The sequence below is a fragment of the Tachysurus vachellii genome, chromosome 4 (genome assembly GCF_030014155.1).
Source record: "Tachysurus vachellii isolate PV-2020 chromosome 4, HZAU_Pvac_v1, whole genome shotgun sequence".
NCBI classification, from domain to species: Eukaryota; Metazoa; Chordata; class Actinopteri; order Siluriformes; family Bagridae; genus Tachysurus; species Tachysurus vachellii.
In genome coordinates this window covers 6,857,948-6,880,377 of record NC_083463.1, presented here as the reverse complement: position 1 = coordinate 6,880,377, position 22,430 = coordinate 6,857,948, and the positions used below count along the sequence as shown (strand labels likewise).

Genomic DNA, 22,430 nt, shown 5'->3' with positions numbered 1-22,430 from the left:
ATGAATAAGATGCCACTTAATCACATGGCACTATGCAAACACGCATTCACACATTCATTCATCCTTTAAGGGACTTTAGTAAATTAGTGACATTAGTGACGTGACATACATAAAGTACGGTGACCCATACTCAGAATTCGTTCTCTGCATTTAACCCATCCAAAGTGCACAGACACACAGCAGTGAACACACACACTGTGAACACACACCCGGAGCAGCGGGCAGCCATTTATGCTGCGGCGCCCAGGGAGCAGTTGGGGGGGGTCAGTGCCTTGCTCAAGGGCACCTCAGACTCGAACCCACAACCTTAGGGTTAGGAGTCAAACTCTCTAACCTTTAGGCCACGACTTACCAAGTGTAGTAAATCCACCTGTTTGCTTTTGAAGGAAAGAAAATGAAGGAAGAACACATGGACATTAGGAGAACATGTGAAATTCTACACATACTGTACAATAACTTGAACCCAGGATGAAACTGGAAACTGTTGAGCTGGAAAAATTGCTGTACTATTGACATAGCTTCTAGATTGCTTAATGGGCCTTGTCAGGGATTAGCTGGAAGTTTAACAACGGAGACAAACCAAATAACTCCATCTACATAGTTAGAATGATCTTTCCCAAACAGAATACCAACAATGAGAGCAAAAACTACATTGTAGTTTAATTTAAAATTTGGAACAAGTAAATCCTATAGTAAGGGGGGCACGGTGGCTTAGTGGTTAGCACGTTCGCCTCACACCTCCAGGGTCGGGGTTCGATTCCCGCCTCCACCTTGTTTGTGTGGAGTTTGCATGTTCTCCCCGTGCCTCGGGGGTTTCCTCCGGGTACTCCGGTTTCCTCGCCCAGTCCAAAGACATGCATGGTAGGTTGATTGGCATCTCTGGAAAATTGTCCCTAGTGTGTGATTGCGTGAGTGAATGAGAGTGTGTGTGTGCCCTGCGATGGGTTGGCACTCCGTCCAGGGTGTATCCTGCATTGATGCCTGATGACGCCTGAGATAGACACAGGCTCCCCGTGACCCGAGGTAGTTCGGATAAGCGGTAGAAGATGAATGAAATTCTATAGTAATGTCCTTTATATTGGTGTCAGTCAGGCAGCTCACTCACGCCTGCAGTTGGTGCAGAATGCTGCAGCAAGGCTATTGAATTTGAAATCAATGCGTAAGTGTAGACATATGCATCCTACATTAGCCTCTCTTCATTGGCTTCCAGTGCGTTTTAAGATTGACTTTAAGAATTAAGTGTTTCTTTATAAATCCTTAAAAGGTCTGATAAATCTTTTTGACCTTATTAAACCATATGTTCCATCAAGGTCCCTTAGGTCTTAGGATGACATGTTATCATTGTTATCTACTGTCGTCCTGGTCCCCTAGGAGACTTTCTGGAAGAAATAGACACTGCTCATTGTTTTCCCTTCTGACATCGCCCCTCTGACAGTGTTTGCTAATTTTAACCTCCCCTTGACAAGCTTCAATCTTCTTCCCTCCTGACTCTTCTGGACTCCTTCTCTCTAATGTTCAATAGCTGCCTCCCCACACTTCACATCTCTGATCATCACCTGGTATCCTTCACTATCACTCTCCCTACCCTACCAAAAACCAACTTTCAGCATCTCTCTCTTACCATCATAACCTCCATTCTATCTCACCTTCTTCTGTACTGTATATTCTGGCACTCTTTCATCTCTTTCTGTTCCGGACTCCTCCTCACTCCTCTCTTTCCTCAACCATGAAAGATCTCTGTCCTCTGTCCACTAAATCTAAGAAGACTTCTTGTTCTGCTCCTTGGCTATCAGATGTGTTATGCAGCAATCGAATAGAACTAAGATCAGTAGAGAGAAAATGGAAGAAATCACAACTCAATGTAGATCAGACGTAACTTCTGCCAAGACTTCCTTCTACAAGGAAAAGCTTCAAGCTTCTGCACAAGACCTTCGTAAGCTCCACAACATCTTTTCTTCACTACTCAACTTCCTGGATCCACCTGCTTCATCATCCCTGACTTCTGAATACTTTGTTTGAAGATCGATAAAATCAGCCAGACCTTCACTTCAGCCCCATTTGGACCTATATTTCACAGACAGGATTCCCCTACTCCTTCATTGTCACCTTTTTCAACCACAGCGGCATAGATCTTGCAACTGATTCAGTCTTCCAACTCTACCATCTGCATACTGGATCCACTCCCTCTCAATCTGCTCCAGACTAAAGCAACATTCAAAAAGAAAAGTTATTCTCCCTAGTCCAATATTATTGACTTGATATGTAGATCTATTACATAATTCTAATTAAGTCAATTTCAGTTCCAGGTTCTAAGAGTACAAAATACATACATGTTCATGGGTGTAAATATTTGTGACAATGTGATTGAACTTCGGTCCTAGAAATTATTTAAGCAATTAGTCCTGTAGCAATTGTCTGGCCAAAGCAAAGACTACAGTTTCTTTCAAATATTTTCCAGCAGTCTTAACTTTCCCTTATAAACAATAAATATGGTCTGAACAGTAAGTCATTTGATAATACTACATTTGTCAACTGTTTACAGTTTGCTGACCTACATTCAGTGCCATCTGCTGAAAGGAAACCCAATTCTTCCATATTTAGCCAATGCTTTTCATGGGTGAAAATGACTCACATTAGAATGTGGCATACATAATCACATACATAATCTTATGTGAGTACTGAGGTTTATTGTCTCTTTATTCTGGTCATGCTACTGTTTCATGATTGCAGAAACGAGGACAGTGTTTTGGAACAACACAGTTTGCTTCTTATGTGCTTATAGTTCAATCCATTCTTAGGTAAACATTCGCTATTGACTGCGGAAACATTTTCTATTTTTTAAACAATCACAGGCTGGATAATAGGTCAAACCTCCTGATAGTATTAGAAAAATATTTAAAAGAATTCCTGAACATTTTTGTGCATTTTTTTTTTTTCGTTTATTATTAACAAGACATCTGACACAATTTACTTCTCTGATTTTAATTAAAAAAGCGGTGAAAAAAAACAACTAGGAAATCAAAAAGGTGTATTGATTTTAAATTGATACACCCAAAAAACGAGCATTTTATTCCACATGCTTTTACACATAAATGTATCTGTGATAGTTTTCGGAAGGAGGTCACTTCACGAGGGAGCACAGTAACAGGTAATATATACTCTATACAAGTGCAAACAAGCTACACAGTTCTACGCTGCATATTCAGTCAAACTCAATATGTATAACAGTAAAGGTCTGCTCTAATATCGCTATAGGTTTTCACCACACAAGCAAAACAACACAGAGTTTCCTCTTTAAACCGATTTTCTCTGACAGTGCATCTGTGTCCTGTTCACAATCTCTTGATAGATCTTGGATCGAAGAAACCTAGGATAGGAGTCTTTCTCCATGAGGCTGAAGACCCTGGTTTGGATCTCATTGAGACTGGAGGATGTTGGTTCCAGAAGTTTCTGTCTGGTCTCTTCCCTGGTCCTAAAGTCTATGTTAACCTGTAAAGAGACACAATGACTTTATTCATTTGTGTATACCAAATTCCACCTAACTGAGAGAATATCTTTTTGCTGAACGTTGTTAATCCCTCCAGCACAGTTCCAGGGACTTGTTGATTTTACACCAGAAGCGCACTGAGTCTTTGAACAAGGTTGCTGAACTTTAAATCATGTTCATCTCTGCTAAATTTACTGCAATAAAAGGTCACAGAAAAAACATTCCTACAATAGGCTTCATTTATCAAACAATATATTCAACCGAACTGATTTGTAATTCATATAAATAAGCATTTACACAAACAAATGTGGTATTAATAAAGACACACTGAAAAACATTCCTATCCCGAAGGAGCTCCACAGTTAATTTATATATAAACAAACATTGTTTGGCTTATAATTGTATAATTGGTGAGTAATGATTTCTTATCTCACACAAATTATAATGCTAAGGATAAATAGTTTATTTATTTCAATTGCATGTAGACATTAAGTTTTAAGAAAAAGTTCTAAGAGGCCAGTTAACTAACATGATGCAAGCTGATGGAATTTATTAAGCAAGAACATATTGTTCATTGGCATATATCTTATCTTCAGTGATACTAGCCAAATGGTTAGCCAGATGGTTAAGAAAAGCAAGCTTGATGCATCGTAACCACGTAAGAAGGATGGATTAAACGTTCCTAGAACCTTCAGACAGTTTCTAAACTTTAAGCATGCTAAAATCTAAACATATTTTCTAATTGAAGATACAAGTGAGATGTTGCTGATGTTCATTTTGTTAACTATACCCCAAATTACCTCTTTTGGTGCTTGAACATCAATAAATTCTCTATAGATCTTGTTGGCTTTTGACACCAGCTTTGCAGGTGATTTGATCTTTTTGTAGTCTTCACAAGCTAACCAGAACTCGATGTTCTCGTCACTGAACTCTGTTTTAAGGAATGTTCTGAACGCAGCCAAACCATCTATAAGACAAAAACAGAATTAATTAAGAAAAAAATAATCCATGCAATAAAGCAGAAGACACACTTCATAAATCCGTTCTGATATATACATTTACATATTGTCGTATTATATACGATGTATGTTGTTGTTGTTTCAGATGTTCTGATTTGCCTCAGTGGATCGTTTGGTCCGCATACTTGATTTGGCAGAGGTTTTACCAGATGCCCTTCCTGACAAAACCCCCTCCATTTTATCTAGACTTTGGACTGGCACTGAGAGTTAACCCTTCAGTGGCTGGGTTAGCTCCTTGCCCAGGAATCAAACCTGGACCACTGCAATGAGAGTGTGGGATCCTGCTGCTGGACTCACAAGGGGGTCCACACATTATATGCAGTGTATAAATGTGAAAAAAAAAAATTGTAAATTGAAAACTGCACTGTGTCTAAGCCTAGCATTTCTGTCAAAGGTATTCGAGCTACATTATTTTAAACCTTCCGATCTATACTCCCTGCAGGAGATACTGTGTTCAAATCAGCATTGTGTACTGTGATATGGGGGCAGTGGTGGCTCAAGTGGTAAAGGCTCTGGATTGTTGACCGGAGGATGCAGTTTAAGCCCTCAGCACTGCCAAGTTGCCACTGTTGTGCTCATGAACAAGGCCCTTTCTGCTCCAGGGGTGATATATCATGGCTGACCCTGTGCTCCGACCGCAACCTCCAAAAAGTTAGAATATGCAAAGAATTTCACTGTGCTGTAATGTATATTTGACAAAAATAAAAACCTTCTTCTTTTGATGGTTCTTACAAACTGTGTAGCAGGAACCACCAAACACCAACTATTTTTTAATAGTTCTTTTATTATATGTTATTTTTTAACATAATTATCTTATGCCATTACATGCAATTCGAAATATGATATATTTCACTAAAAATATGTCACTGATGGCATTTGGGAATCTACCTAGAGTTCAGCATCCAATTTCACCAACTTTTATAGATCTAACTGTTGTCTTGTCATAGCCTATGTGTTATTTGATGGATTTGATTTACTTTCTCTGTCAGTCAGGAACAATACCTATGAGTCATGCTCATCCTCAGTAGAGTACTGTATTAATACACATAGTTAAACCTTTCACCCATAGACTACAGTACTAATAGATTGAATGATCATTATCAATAGAAAGCAAAATATGTAAAATACAAATATACAGTATAGAAAATTTCAACACAGAAAAGAGTCCCATGGTCTGATGACTTGGCCAAAGGATTTTGGCACAGCCTGGGTCTTTACAATTAAGGTTGCATTCATTAGGTAAAGACCTTGATATTAGTAGTCGAGATAAGATGAAATTCCCCAAAACCACCTCAATCAAAGGCATGGCCTTGTAATATTATGTTACATAAATCTTATATAATAGATCTTCTTCTAGATAAGAAGAAGTCCTGAAACACTTCTACAGTATCTAGTTTATTAGCTCATAAGATAATTTAAAACTTTATCAGGCATTTTATCATGAATTCCCTGCTATTATGTTGTATTTAGACCTGTGGGATAGGAAATCACAGGGCCACAGTTGTTGTTGTTCTCATTTATCTCATTGACATGTCAGGAGGTCATGCTGTGCTACTTGAATTTCTGGGGTTTTGTCATTTCCTTTTCATCCTTCTTCACTTGGGTGGTTGTTTATTTAGTGGCAGTATTCCAGCATGTGGGATGCTGATTAGTTCTTATTGTCTAGGGGAGCAGTACACCAACATTCATCAAATATTTTTTTTTTTTTCTAGTGCTCTTTTGGCCTAGCATGTACCTGACAAACACTTTTATAACAGTGCCATAAATCAGACAAGAGATTTAAATAAATCTAGTAATACATGTTACTGTTGTAAAATAAGCACCAATTCTGGATCATACAACAAAAGCCAAAATCTGGAAGTCATACGAACAGGAAGTAATAACAATAACAATAATAATATGTCTCTGAGTGATATATGAATAGCCAATAATAATGATAATAGTTAAGAATAGACATGTAGCTCAGTCATTCTGTAAAATTTTACCAAATACATATTGGTATCTTCTTTCAGGAAAGAGCTTCACAACCTTTGCTCACATCCTAGGCCTACAAATGTGAGCTAGTGCAGATAGCATTAAACTGTATATAAATGGCACTGCTGGTAAACGCAATTATAGTGTTGTTCAGGAAATTCAATAAAAAAACAATCAAGAGGTGAGGACAACAGCATTGTGTTCCCTGGCTACCCAAGGAACAAATAATTCTGTTTTCTGTAGCCAGTGTGACAGGAAGTCCCGAAATCTTTTTCTTACCTGTATTTGCAAAGGACATCAAAATATTCATTTATTTGCTGACAGAAATATTGTTTTCTAATATTATTTGACATTATCAGGTATACAGGAAGTGGTTACACATCCATAGAGGCAAATGAGTCCCAAAGTTTCAAATGATAATTCATGCTTTTATAACTTCAAGATTGGACTACTGCAACTCTCTTTATTCTGGCTTGCCTAAATCATCTCTCGACAGTTTACAACTGTACAAAATGCGGCAGTGAGATTACTGACTGGCACCAGAAAACGTGAGCACATTACCCCAGTACTCGCCTCACTGCACTGGCTCCCGGTTAAGTTCCGTATTGATTTTAAGATTTTACTTTATGTTTTTAAAGCTTTACATGGTTGCGCTCCCCAGTATATTTGTGACCTCCTCACTCCGTACCCTACCCCTAGATCTCTTCGGTCTGCTAATAAATTCCTTCTCTCGGTACCTCGTGCACATTTTAAAACTAAGGGCGATCTGGCTTTTGCTACGGCAGCTCCAAAGCTGTGGAACAATCTCCCTCTTCATTTAAGATCTGCTACCACTGTCTCATTGTTTAAATCTGCTTTAAAAACCCACTTTTATTCTGTATGTTTTAACTCTGTTTGAAAGTGTAAAATTTTATGTGTTTTCTTTTGGTTTGTTTTGGATTGTGTTTTTACTTTTGCACCATTCTTCCTTGTTTCTACTTGATGTACAGCGTTTCGGCTTCAACCGCTGTTGTTTTTAAATGTGCTTTATAAATTAATAAACTAAACTAAACTAAACTAAAGTTTGTATCAGTTGTTCAAGAAATTATAGTCTTCAAAAATTCCTTATTTATAAATCCACCAGTATTTAATTCTACTGAACTACTAATTATTTCTTCTAACCCTAACCCTAACGCAGAGGCTCAGTGGGGCAGGAAATATGCTGCCCCATAATAGTTTAAAATACTCAATGGATGCCAAGATCTTGTTCTATAGCAAAAAAAAATAAAATAAATAAAAAGATTTGTGTAAGTGCAGATTGTGTGTCTGTGTGTGTTATTTGTAGTGTTTTTCACTTTCCAGAAAGGATAAAAAACAGACATGCTGGTATAACTGGTGCAGATAGCAAAGGAAAAGAAAGCAAAGGAAATCTCTTATTGCATGAGGTAGATAGATAGATAGATAGATAGATAGATAGATAGATAGATAGATAGATAGATAGATAGATAGATGCAACTTTATTGTATTAGTACAGTACTATTACTGATTGTATACTGTAGTACAGGTACAAAACAACAAAGTGATGTTTAGCATCTACTAGAAGTGCAAATAATATAATAGAAAAAGTGCAAAGGTGACAGTAAAATATGTCTAAAAATATAATTATTTATGCTGTGTAAATGTGTGCATCATGTACATTGTATGTACAGTACAACAGTAACCAAGAAATATACACTGTATGAACAGATAATATACATAAATTGGTGTAAACCAGGTTAAGCAATAAATTATATACAATTACAATTGGTTGAAAAAGATGTAATAGAGTGTACAGAGTGAAGCAGAACAGAAATGTGATTACAAGACAGTATTAGTGCGATATTACAAGTATTAGTGCAATATCAGGGTGATAGTGGTGTAGTGTAGGGTTCAGTAGGTTCATTGTTGAGGGAAAAAACATATTATATATAAAATATAATCTAAAATAATACAACTATAAATATTATTATAACTATATATATATATATATATATATATAATAGAAAGCAACGTAAGAGTGATGGTGAATATGCATTTTTAGACAAATTGTAAGCATTGTCTGGAACAAATAAATAAACGATTATAACTTATTATGTGTAAAATGCATAGTTTATTCAAACAACTTACACTTGCTTGACAGGAAAATATCAAACGAATCAGCCCATTTGGAGACTTCATCTGTAGTCAACCTAAAAATATTAGACCTGGTTAAGTACAATGCTTAAAACTGTTTTTTCTGTACAAACCGATTCAGATACAGTAAGTGTAAAGAGAAACATCACATACTTCAGGTATCTTGTGGATCTTTCTGGTCCTGGCGGGAAAAATTCGGAAAAGTCGCTGCATGAGTCAGATTTATTGGATAGACATCCAAGTCTCGTTTTCATGGTTGCGTATCTGAAACGCAAACAGAAATCTTATAAGAGGAAATAAGGGAAGAGGACAATAAATGACACAGAGGATCAAATCATAAGGCGATTAAAAGATCTCATTTCTGTCCATTAACTTTTACGACACATTAAACACATTAACACTTGTATGAAGGAAGACAGTAAGTAATACATTATAAGTATGTGAGAATTCCTCAAAATAAGTTCACAGAACCACAAATTTATACTTATTCAAAGGAATATTTGTCTTAGCATCTTTGTAACAACCTCACGTTGCTGTAAATGTTAACGTAGCTCAAAAATGTCCATTTTGTGTTGTTCTATGAAGGGAGTAACATACACTGCCATTCAAAAGTGCAGGATCGCATAGGCATCGTTTTCTAAATCTAATTGATTAATAGAAAACCATTTTATGATTGTGGTAGCACAGCTGAAAACTGCTGTAGCGATTAAGTTCCTTCTTTAGGTTAGTTTAGTATCTGGAGCATCAGGAGTTGTGGGTTTGTTTATAGGCTCAACATGGACGGAAAGAAAGAACTAACTTACTTTTCATTGTAAGAACTTACTGTATGTTACCATGCTGTGAACTTCTCCCTTTATAGAACAATACAAGTACATAATACAGTACAAATACAAGGACATTTACAAGTCGTCCTAAACTTTTGAACGGTATAAATGTGTAAATCTAACACTGACCTTAAACTCAGTAACCAAAAGAAAACCTTTAGATTATTTTTTATATATTTGATCCTCTGTGTCATTTATTGTCCTCTTCCCTTATTTCCTCTTATAAGATTTCTGTTTGCGTTTCAGATACGCAACCATGAAAACGAGACTTGGATGTCTATCCAATAAATCTGACTCATGCAGCGACTTTTCCGAATTTTTCCCGCCAGGACCAGAAAGATCCACAAGATACCTGAAGTATGTGATGTTTCTCTTTACACTTACTGTATCTGAATCGGTTTGTACAGAAAAAACAGTTTTAAGCATTGTACTTAACCAGGTCTAATATTTTTAGGTTGACTACAGATGAAGTGTCCAAATGGGCTGATTCGTTTGCTATTCTCCTGTCAAGCAAGTGTAAGTTGTTTGAATAAACTATGCATTTTACACATAATAAGTTATAATCGTTTATTTATTTGTTCCAGACAATGCTTACAATTTGTCTAAAAATGCATATTCACCATCACTCTTACGTTGCTTTCTATATGTATATATATATATATATATATATATATATATATATATATATATATATATATATATATATATATATACACTGTATATATAAATATATATACATTCATGTTATATATTATAAATGTATCAATTATTCCAATTTATTGCATCATAACCTTAATTATTGCATTTGACTACTGCTTGGATGCTAACTACAGTTCATTGCCTCTGTACTCATTCTGGAATGCTTTCAAGTAACACTTTAATGTTTTTTCTCTGGTAAGCTAAATATTTAAGACAGAGGCATCACTCCCTAAACTCGGGACACGTGCTGAGCTATTTATAAAATCCTCTGACAAATCGCTCTAGTCAGAGGGAAGCCAGTGCATGTACCAGGCATCTATAGAGCAAAAATAGGTCTTGCGAGGGCTTCTAAAAAAGATGTGTGGTTCAGATTTACAGTATTCTCACGAGAAATTTAAATCCTCTTAACATTTCCTCTGCCTCATTTTCTGAAGTGATTCTGCTTGCCAGTGACTGAATGGTCTAAAATTCTCTTTGATGTGTGCATTGCAGTTTGGTGCATTAGCTGGCTGGCAGAGCTTAAGCTTTGGTTTTGTAACATGCAAATGGCCTGTGGGCTGTCCTAGATTTTCATTTTACATCAATGCTTTTCTCTATTTGTGTCCAGGCTGCAGTTCCATCTGTTATACAGTCTACTTGTCTGTCTCTAAACATCTTTGAGAACAGGCGCTAAAGCAGAATGTCCAGGTACATTTAAAATAGCCTGTAATTATATTAGCTAATACTGTAGCTCAGTCGAGTCTGAAGAAAAGACTGAAATGATAGACTTATCCGGGGGTAGCTTTGTCACGCCCAAAGAAGGGGACAAAGGATGCATGATGCATGATTTGTACACTCATCCAAGGGATCCTTCACAGTTAAGTCATCCTCTCAGAAGTACAACACATTCTTCAGTGAATGCTAGCTGTGAATCCTGATGCTGTATGGCTTTTTCACAGCTTCTACTGCGATATTGCTTCCTGCTGTGCTTCTTGCTGCCCACAATTAATATGCCTTCCCATCTGATCTCCTTCCTTCACTTAGGCTATTTTTTGCACTCAAGTCTGCCTGCTTTGCTGAAGGAAAATTCAAGCTTTTGTGAGCATTTATTTAATCAGGACAACAGAAGACTCAGATGATGACGGTTTAATCCTAAATTAAAATTTTAGCCAATTAATCATGCATCAATAAAATGTAGTATACTCTAGCGGGCTGCTATACTCTTTGACGCTCATATTGTGTATATATATATATATATATATATATATATATATATATATATATATATATATATATATATATATATATATTAGTATAGGTACTTTTTTATATAATACTATTCATTAATCAGATTTTTCTCATATGTACGTCTGAAAGCACAGCGAAAAGCGTTTTTTTTTTTATTATTATTTTTAATTGCAAGAAAAGAGGAAATCTGCAGTGTTTTCACTATTCAGCATCTAATATGTGGCACTAGGTCATTGTTTAAGGGCCTTTTTACACCTGGTCACTTCATGTGTTTTCTCTGATAGCTATCTGATTTGTTAAAACTGTTCCATTTACATTAGGCCACATAAATGCGTCTTGGCGAATCGGATAGCAATCCGATCTTTCTACTCCCGCCCAAAATGCAAATGTATTTTACCTCATTTCCGGGGTAATTGAAATAGAACACGCTTTGGTGTATGCGGTTGCTACAAAAAACAGCATTTACTGTTTGCTGTATTTTAGCTGGCGGCAGCAGTGCATTTTAAGACCAAACGAGACACCTGGGTGAAAGATCGGAGCCAGCACTGATGGGAAAACATATTTGTTTCTGGCGCGACGCACTACTCGCGAGTCACCTGCGAGTGACGTACTTCCGTTTGGGAGGAGTATAGCACTGACGTACGTGGCTTGAACAAACACATTCATTTACACCTGTCCAGTTTCATCTGAAATGCGTCCCAGACCACCTCCTGAAGTGGTTTGAGCGATCGGATTTATATCCGTCTCGAAACCGTTTCGGAGGGTATTTACACATGGTCTTGTTACGATCGGATAGCTATCGGATCACAGAAAACGCATGAAGTGACCAATTGTAAAAACCCCTAAGTTTAAGCAAATTGGTGACCGTTTCAGGAATCTTATTCTTTCTACAGAAGCATGTAATCAAACAACACATGAAATGAGGGATTTGATTAACTTGGATCATCATGTTTTGGACATATTAATGGAATCTGTGTCAGTTCAAGTGAACACTGTCATTAACCATTTTACCAGTATACTGGAGTTCTATTCCTCCTACTTATCGGACTTTTCATCAGCAAGTCTGATATAAAATGAGTCAGGACACTGTTGGCTTTCAGTGTGAGACAGTGTTTTCCTGTTTGGATAATTTTAGACAGAATTTTAGTAGTTGAAAATAACACCTCCAAATTTTAGATGACCAAGAACAAGCACTTAGGACGTCTCAGAAGGAAGAAATGGGTTTGATGTCACCGTTTACTTTGAAACATTTGTGTAAAATAAAACTGTTTCGTTTTTTGTAACGTTTCTATGAAGATATCGCCCCTAGAAGGCTTGTGAAAAACAAAAATAGTTATAAAACACTACAAATTCTTAAATCCTTGAGTGTCTACTTTCATATGAGCTTTATTTTATGCACCACTATGGAGTGGGACATGATAAAGACATTTAAAGATGAACAGTGACACAGGAACAGGATCTCCTAGATGTACCTAAAAAACACTTTTTTATAGTCTGTAGTCTTAACAATATGTAATTTGCTTTGCTTGCATGTGCCTCCTATTTGTATCTGTATTTTTATCCATTTAGAACGCATTATCTGTTCAATCTGCATAACATCTCCTAGGGCACTCAAATCCTTGTTGCTGGTTTGGTCCAGGAACACCACACAAGACCTGCTGTTTTGGAAATAATCTGACCCAGTCATTTTGCCATCAGAATTTGGTCTAGTGTCAAATTGCTCAGATTCTTACGCTTGCCAATTTTTCCTTCTTCCAACACATCAGTTTGTGTACTTATTCTTCAAATGCTGCTTAATGTCAATGTTGATGCCTTTGATCTGTATATAACCTTCTTATCTAAATGGTGCATGAAAGGCGTATGTCCAAATGCATAAGATGACATTAGAAGTTTTATGTAACTTTGTGAGAACATGGACAAGAGAACAACAGTCATCGATTATCATTATGGGTTGACTGAGAAAATCTTAGTTTTTAACCCTTGTATGTTGTTCGTATTTGTGTTACTCAGCCAGTGTTCGTGGGTCTGTTGGACCTGCTGCATTTTTGGGTTTTTAATTCCACAATCAAAAAATTTGATGTTAAAATACTCTACAGATGTTTACTTCATCCCAATTACAAGCAATATAAACAGCATATATGGTGAATATTTGCCCTTTACCTTTATTACATCATATATTCTAACATTTATTACATTTTTTAATTAAAGTGCTGCTCGTTTTTTGTTGTTTTTTAATAAAATGTAATAAAAAAAGATTATGAGTGGAAAAAAATCAACAAATTTACAAAGAAGCAAACTTTTTCAAAACTACTGATGTTTATGACTATAGGTCCCACAGACCCGAACAACATACAAGGGTTTTTTTAGTTATTAGTTTAATTTTACTATTAGAAAATTGATCAGAGAAGCTACACATGCTTTGTGCTTTAAAAGTGTGTTATAAACATGATGTGCAATAACAATGACAAAGATACCCCAAAACAATCAATCCGTCCTTCCATCCATCCATCCATCCATCCATCCATCCATCCATCCATCCATCCATCCATCCATCCATCCATTCATCCATCCACTTACAGTGTTCTAGAATATTCAGTCACGTTGTGGCTTAACTTAATTTTGCCAGGGCATCCATGCTATTTCTCACTTACGTGGCTGTGGTTGTGTCAGATGGAATAAACTGCAGGAAGCATCAAGTACCATTACTAAACCATTCACAGTGGTATTATTCCTACTGAGATTTCCTGCCTGACCTCATCCTGACTCTGCGCACAGGAAGTATGTCTGGTCTCAAGCCCAATGGAATTAATGACACTATTAGAGATAGACTGAGTAATTCAGATAGCCAGATAGATAGATAGATAGATAGATAGATAGATAGATAGATAGATAGATAGATAGATAGATAGATAGATAGATAGATGTGTAAACCCCAAATAAATTTGATACCTTAAGTTATACAAAATTTGTATATAGATTATACCCAATTTTTATTTCAATGAAACGGGGGGGCACGGTGGCTTAGTGGTTAGCACGTTCCCCTCACACCTCCAGGATCGGGGATCGATTCCCGCCTCCGCCTTGTGTGTGTGGAGTTTGCATGTTTTCCCCCCGTGCCTCGGGGGTTTCCTCCGGGTACTCGGTTTCCTCCCCCGGTCCAAAGACATGCATGGTGGGTTGATTGGCATCTCTGGAAAATTGTCCGTAGTGTGTGATTGCGTGAGTGAATGGGAGTGTGTGTGCCCTGCGATGGGTTGGCACTCCGTCCAGGGTGTATCCTGCATTGATGCCCGAAGACGCCTGAGATAGGCACAGGCTCCCCGTGACCCGAGGTAGTTCGGATAAGCGGTAGAAGATGAATGAATGAATGAATGAATGAAACTGAATCATGTTGGTTCATGTTCACATCAGGTGAGAACACAAAATCAGGTGCAGATCGATTTACCCAGTCCAAAATAATTTGAGTCTCAGTCTGGTTAAAACTTAAGGGTTAGAGTTTAGTTTTTTAGTTGCTTGATCAGGACCTTTGAAGTACCAATCAAAAATGTGCAAACACAGACCATCTCCGACAGATCCAGGTCTTCTCTTACATCATCCTTTACCAGTATCCAAATATAGGAAGCCTCAGAGCCGAAGGCTGCCTTCATAGAGTGTTTCACACTTCGGCATGACAGGACTAGAGCACCACTGGGTCACTGACCACACACGGTGCTTCTTCTATCTATTTCTGGAATTGCCCTTTCCTCATGAAGCCCTCCCATGCACCGTGACATGAGCTACTGCTACATCAAATCATAGTTTGTTTGAAATATCAAAATGTTACAACCAAGGTCAGCTCTGTTATATTTAGACATCACAATGAATTGTTGTTCTATTCTTTGCTGCAGTGACATCTTTGGGCTTCTTTGTGTGTTTGCTGAAAGTCACATGCTTTATCTGAAAGGGTTTTTTTCTGTGGAGGTCTTGTGTTTGTGTTTAGAGGCATGGAGCATCAAATGATTGGAATACGCGACTAGAATCCCTTTGGTTTGGTTATCATAATGAAAATCAGAGAGAGAGAGAGAGAGAGAGAGAGAGAGATTGATTTGTTTTCAGTGAAATAAATACAGAAGACATTTTTTAAAAACATTTTTTACAGTAAAAAAAAAATTGTGAGTTTATTTTTCATGTAACACTTTGGATTTCTGCTTAATCATAGCATTCCTCTATACTCATATAATTGATGACTTTTTACCACGAAGCAGTTTCGAGGATCTTCCGATCTAAATTCTGAACAAATTTTCACTTTAACAAATAAAATTTCTCTCATTGTTTCTACATGCATAACTTTATCAGAATAATCATTTCAGGTTAAATCGAATGTAGAATGTACTGCAAGTCTTTGTGTCACTAGAATGGACGACGTTTAACACGCTTTAACCCTCAAATCTCAGCTGTGTTATTCGTTTAAGATCAAAATGCATCAACACATTTCAACACATTGAATTGAAATTTTCATACATAAATTTGTTGCTGAAATTGAAAAATGAAAGATAATTGTTTAAAAAAAGAGTTACAAGAGATAAATGATGACAAATCATCTGGCAACATTTCATATAATCCCTTTTAAACCCCATTATTACGACTTTAGGTGTGTTAGAACTAAGCAAAGTTGGAAAAAAAAATACTAAAGTTTTTTCTTTAAGTGAAAGTGGAATTTATCATCTAGATAAATATTGTAGAAGGATGAAGTACAGTTTTAATTTCAACACTCAAGTTACAGAAGAGGGGGGCACGGTGGCTTAGTGGTTAGCACGTTCGCCTCACACCTCCAGGGTCGGGGTTCGATTCCCGCCTCCACCTTGTGTGTGTGGAGTTTGCATGTTCTCCCCGTGCCTCGGGGGTTTCCTCCGGGTACTCCGGTTTCCTCCCCCGGTCCAAAGACATGCATGGTAGGTTGATTGGCATCTCTGGAAAAAATTGTCCCTAGTGTGTGATTGCGTGAGTGAATGAGAGTGTGTGTGTGCCCTGCGATGGGTTGGCACTCCGTCCAGGGTGTAACCTGCCTTGATGCCCGATGACGCCTGAGATAGGCACAGGCTCCCCGTGACCCGAGGTAGTTCGGATAAGCGGTAGAAGATGAATGAATGAAAGTTACAGAAGAGATGTATAGTCTTTAATTATGATGAAAATGTTTCTTCTTTTAAATTAGACACTGATATTAGTTACTGATAATAAATTTGTTCATCTTCACCAAAGAATGTGGAGGAAAAATAGCTAAGACTAACTAACAGCAGATTTATGAAGATTTCAGACAGTCAAAGAGAAGATGCCAACTCCATGTGGTCTTTGATTACAACAACCCACTAATCGGTACCCATTGTCGGACTGTATACATTATTCATAATAACACTCTCTGGTGTTTATAACAGTTTATAATCACACCCTCCAGTGTCACTCAAATGATTCAAATGGTTCACTTTTGAGTCTGGTTCCTCTCAAGGTTTCTTTCTATTCCATCTAAGGGAGTTTTTCCTCACCACAGTCGACTCAGTCACCTCTGACTATTTATTATAAAGAAACTCCAAGTTTGAGCAGAAGTCAAAAGTGGTACTAGAAATGAAAACTCACAGCAAATAGTCATAGTGACATGAACTAGTGATGTAATATAATGTCATTAAAAAGCATAATTTATAAAGGGATTATTTGCTGTACAGGTTTGCACCAAATATGTATCTTATCACCAAAATTTGTGCCTTAAAGGTGGGGTCTCCGTTGTTTGAAAGCTAATGTTGACATTTGAAATCACCAAAACAAACCCAAATGGGTCCCACCCCTGTTTTGATAGCTCCACCCCACACATACAACAGACAAGTATAACCCAAGTATAACCCAGGCAACTATTATGGCAGAACCTGCTGGGGCGGCTGACTGAGGGTATATTTTTATCAATAAATGAACTCAATACTATAGTAATACAAATGTGTTTTTGTAGTACTGTGTGTTGTACCGTGAAAGGTTTAGCTCCGTTTCACGCGGAAGACGTTCAATTCTCTCCAGCACTGGAAAGCTGATCCTATATTAACACGTCCTGCTTCTTGCCTTATTGTAAGCCTTTCTTCGCCTTCTTTCTTTGTTTTTATCCTCCATGTCAATGTTAAAACCGCTTTCTGCTAATGTCACACATGCGCACTGAACACTCTCTCCGCCGCATATTGACAAGACACGCCCCTTTCTGCTCATTGGCTACACGTTAGTTTTGTTTTTGTTTTGTTTGGCGGCCCAACGCAGTTTTCTGAAGCATTTCTCAAACAACTGAGACCCTACCTTTAATATGAGACAATGCAAATTAGACTGAGATAACAAAAGAAAAAAACAGAAACGTGTACAGTATCAGTTGCAGAGAACGCATGACCAACCTGTACTAGCCATCAGACTAGGCATAATGAAACAATTGAAAGACTTAATCTTTATCAGAAAAGAAACACAAAGAAACAAACAAAAACAATTGTCATTATTTATGATTTATGGTTAATGTGTTGATCTACCAATCAGAAGGTTATGAGTTTGAATCCCAAGCACACCAAGCTCCCACTGCTGGGCCCCTGAGCAAGGCCCTTAACTCTCAATTGCTCAGGTGTATAAATGAGATAAATGTAAGTTGCTGTGAATAACAGGCTTCTGACAAATTCCGTAAATGTAAATGCATTATATACAGTAGGGGATCAACTCAAATGCACAATGTGATTACAGGGTAAAAAAGAATGATGCTAAAAACATTCATTCATTCATTTTCTACCGTTTATCCGAACTACCTCGGGTCACGGGGAGCCTGTGCCTATCTCAGGCGTCATCGGGCATCAAGGCAGGATACACCCTGGACGGAGTGCCAACCCATCGCAGGGCACACACACACACACTCTCATTCACTCACGCACTCACACACTACGGACAATTTTCCAGAGATGCCAATCAACCTATCATGCATGTCTTTGGACCGGGGGAGGAAACCGGAGTACCCGGAGGAAACCCCCGAGGCACAGGGAGAACATGCAAACTCCACACACACAAGGCAGAGGCGGGAATCGAACCCCCATCCCTGGAGGTGTGAGGCGAACGTGCTAACCACTAAGCCACCATGCCCCCATGGTAAAAACACTCATAACTAATTGCATTTTTATTTCTTCTCTGTCACACCTTTTAACTGATCGTCTGTTTTGTTATTTCATCTCTACACCAATTCTAAATCCGTCTTTAAACCTGAGGTTTGTCTGCATTATCAACTTCAAGCGATCTCTGCTGAACCTTCAGATCAAAAACAGGCAAAAAAACAGTCACAGACTCCAGAGTGACCACGGTAATGTCTTTCACAATAAATCATTTGAAATGATATTGAATCTTTAAATAAAACCAGTCTCTACAATGTCTTGTTAACGGTGGAGCAGTTATTATGCGTACAATAAAACGTGCCCTCTTGCCAGGCTAAAAAAAAAAGCTGCGGGTGTCATGAGTGGGTGTATCAAAGTCGTACCTGATCTCTGCCACTTCCTTTTCCTGACATTTACTGTTCCCACTAATCCCTGAGCTCTTCACGCAAACATGCATTTGATGTTCAGTAACCAAACTAAAACAAAAACACATTTATACAACTTGTTAATTTATATGATAAATATGATGTCTGCATCATGTGTAAGAATTCATACCGGATTTGTATAAATCCTCAAAAAAGCAAAGGAAATACTCCATTTGTTATCAATAATATCAGGATATAATAAAAAGCAGGTTTGATTTATATAATAAGTGATTAACCACCTGATATGGTTTTCACGTGGATTAAATGATTATTTAATCTTAATAATTTGCAGGAAAAAACCCTCTAAAAAAACAGCCAGCCTGCTATCAGAAGCTGGATGTGATGAATATGGAGTCCTTACCTTAATCCGTGTGCCGCTGTGGTGTGCAGGGTTTCTGATGTCTTTTGGATTGATTTATTCTGCTTGGTTTCTGTAGCTGTGGATGCACTGATGCCTTGGCGTGCTGTCTGCTGAAGCCCACATGTAGCAGCTAACACTTGGTGTGTTCAATGATGTGAAAACATGGGGAAGTGAAGGCAGCGAGAGGAGGGAGCGATGAGAGAGGAGTGGGGTGAAAATAACAAAGAAGAGTGAGAAGCTCAGCGAGCATCTCTTCAGAAATCTGAACAGTATTCACTGGCGTTCCTGGGGTGTGACACTAAAAAGAAAAAAGAGACATGCAGTGAATTTATGATGAAACAGAAATAAAATCTCTATATCTAAAAGGAAGTAAACGACCAAAATGGGGTCAGTGTTACAAATACTGCTGTGTGTATTTACTGTAAATCAATGAATACATTTTATTCATCTTGCAAATCTGTTCTGCAAGCCCTGTCATAATTAAAAAAATGAAGTATTTGGATATCATACGCACTTGTTAGAACAAGTGCGTATGATATCCAAATACTTCATTTTTTTTCTTGACGGCCCAAATCGTAGCGTGAGTCGACAGCGAGGACACACTGGGCTCATTTGATAGCTCTTAAGTGGGAACAGTGGCATGCTTGAGAAAGCACCATGCTCTGCACATCACCACTGAAGAGGCTGGATTATAGGACAGAGTTTGTGCACGTGAGCACGTGAGCATGTGTAACGAAGATAAATTCATGCACATGTAATTTCTACGGTGGCCGAGAAGTGCAAAACAAATTAACAAATCCGAAAACACATTAACAAATCCGAAAACACATTAACAAATCTGAAAACACAACGACAAGTCAGACAACCCGGAAGAGGTAGGTATAGTTTGTGAATGGAAACTTACCGATCATCGGACGAGACACCTTTCATTCACCTGTATATCTTGAGTGACAGGTGTCTTGTCCAACGATAAGTTTCCATTCAAAAACGATACCTACCGTTTCCGGGTTGTCTGACTTGTGTTTTCGGATTTGTTAATGTGTTTTCGGATTTGTTAATTTGTTTTCGGATTTGTTAATGTGTTTTCAGGTTTGTTAATTTGTTTTCGGATTTGTTAATGTGTATTCGGATTTGTTAATGTGTTTTCGGATTTGTTAATGTGTTTTCGGATTTGTTCATTTGTTTTCGGATTTGTTCATTTGTTTTCGGATTTGTTAATGTGTATTCGGATTTGTTAATAAGTTTTCGGATTTGTTAATGTGTATTCGGATTTGTTAATTTGTTTTCGGATTTGTTCATTTGTTTTCGGATTTGTTAATGTGTATTCGGATTTGTTAATTTGTTTTCGGATTTGTTAATGTGTATTCGGATTTGTTAATGTGTTTTCGGATTTGTTAATTTGTTTTCGGATTTGTTAATGTGTTTTCGGATTTGTTAATGTGTTTTCGGATTTGTTAATGTGTTTTCGGATTTGTTAATTTGTTTTCGGATTTGTTAATTTGTTTTCGGATTTGTTAATTTGTTTTGCACTTCTCGGCCACCGTAAATTTCTAATGTAATATCCATCATGTAATAATCACCGTAATCCACAATAATGCTGCAAATTCTCAAATCTGGTTGGCTGTTGATTACCTTTCTACAACAGCAGGTCAGACACTGGATTACAGTTTGAAAAATTACATGTTTATATCAATGCAGTCCAATATAATATGTTACACGTTTATTTTACATCTTTGGAAGGAGTCTCCAGTGTCAGGAATTTGTATCAGACAGAAGTTAAGCTTCAAGAGGGAGAGAGTTAAATTTTTTCTGTAACATAAAAAGCAAACAAAATTATGTAAAGCTGATTTCATAAGTGATTAACATGAATCATCATGTTTTGTGTACATTTTACAATATTTGACCTTGCTTATCATACTGGATTTATATGGGAGTTGTTCAGGTTAGGATTTAAACAAGAAAATCAGATGAATTCTCTGAAAATTGAGAGAATTTCAAATCCAGAGTGATACGATTTTAATGCATTGCACATGAGAAGACTAATATTGTGTTAGGAGGAGAAGATGGATGCAGTGTAGAATGTTTTATTGTGCATGGTGCAAAAAGTCAACTATCAACATCAACGGATCAACATCAGCAAAAGAATGAAGAGGAGACCCTCAAACACAAGACCTTACGCTATATAGGTGTGCAAATCATGGTGAAACAGGACACAGGTGAAGGTTATTGAGTCATGTGACATGCTGAGGCTGATAGGAATTGTAGTCATTAGTCAACTAACTAATGTAAATCTTGACTTGATCAACTTAGCACCATACTGTTTGCATGGGGTATTGTACTTTTGTATATAGATTCTTTTTGTCAAGGATGCATTTTTATTGTATTACATATAGCATTTAGAAGCGTTTATATAAAGGACAGGCCAGACTGTCTGCACTAAGCTTTAAGCTGTAAACAAATGCCTCTTTGATGAAGATTAAGGTCACACTTATGAGATATAGGATGTTTAAAAAAAATTTCAAAAGGATGAAATCTGGCTTAAATATTTGTTCAGTTTCACACAAAATCACCCATTAATGCTCCTACAACATACATTTCCGAGACACTTTTCACTGTACCCAGTGTTCATGATCAGCTCTATAAATCTTTATTTTCCACTTCTATATTTGCTGTAAATGTATATCATATTATATATCATACATACATTTTTTTTACCTAAATTAATTCTCTCACTCTCATTTTCTACCGCTTATCCGAACTACCTCGGGTCACGGGGAGCCTGTGCCTATCTCAGGCGTCATCGGGCATCAAGGCAGGATACACCCTGGATGGAGTGCCAACCCATCACAGGGCACACACACACACTCTCATTCACTCACGCAATCACACACTACGGACAATTTTCCAGAGATGCCAATCAACCTACCATGCATGTCTTTGGACTGGGGAGGAAACCGGAGTACCCGGAGGAAACCCCCGAGGCACAGGGAGAACATGCAAACTCCACACACACAAGGCAGAGGCGGGAATCGAACCCCCAACCTTGGAGGTGTGAGGCGAACGTGCTAACCACTAAGCCACCGTGCCCCCTAAATTAATTATTTACTTAAATTAATTCTATCATTTTAATTTTTCT

The 22,430-nt window shown here is 37.5% G+C and overlaps 1 protein-coding gene across 2 annotated transcripts; it reads right to left on the bottom strand.

Annotated features, from left to right (window-relative positions):
* Positions 1-2,979: 2,979 nt before the first annotated feature.
* On the bottom strand, positions 2,980-19,439 carry rgs8 (regulator of G protein signaling 8). 2 transcript variants are annotated; one of them, XM_060867052.1, is made up of 6 exons: positions 19,295-19,439; positions 18,892-18,984; positions 8,785-8,895; positions 8,626-8,687; positions 4,288-4,454; positions 2,980-3,489 (listed from the first exon to the last, which is right to left on the bottom strand). In XM_060867052.1, the coding sequence occupies exons 2-6, from the start codon at positions 18,963-18,965 to the stop codon at positions 3,295-3,297; spliced, it is 609 nt and encodes a 202-aa protein (XP_060723035.1). In that variant the 5' UTR covers positions 18,966-18,984; positions 19,295-19,439; the 3' UTR covers positions 2,980-3,294. The 2 variants fall into 2 exon arrangements, with proteins under 2 accessions (XP_060723035.1, XP_060723036.1); XM_060867053.1 differs by lacking the exon at positions 18,892-18,984.
* Positions 19,440-22,430: the final 2,991 nt, after the last annotated feature.

Coding starts and splice junctions, on each gene's coding strand:
- rgs8 (XM_060867052.1), bottom strand. CDS start 18,965: ATGCATGTTTGCGTGAAGAGCTCAGGGATTAGTGGGAACAGTAAATGT. Junction 8,896..18,891: donor AAGGAAGTGGCAGAGATCAG/GTACGACTTTGA, acceptor TTTGCGTTTCAG/ATACGCAACCATGAAAACGA. Junction 8,688..8,784: donor AGATCCACAAGATACCTGAA/GTATGTGATGTT, acceptor TAATATTTTTAG/GTTGACTACAGATGAAGTCT.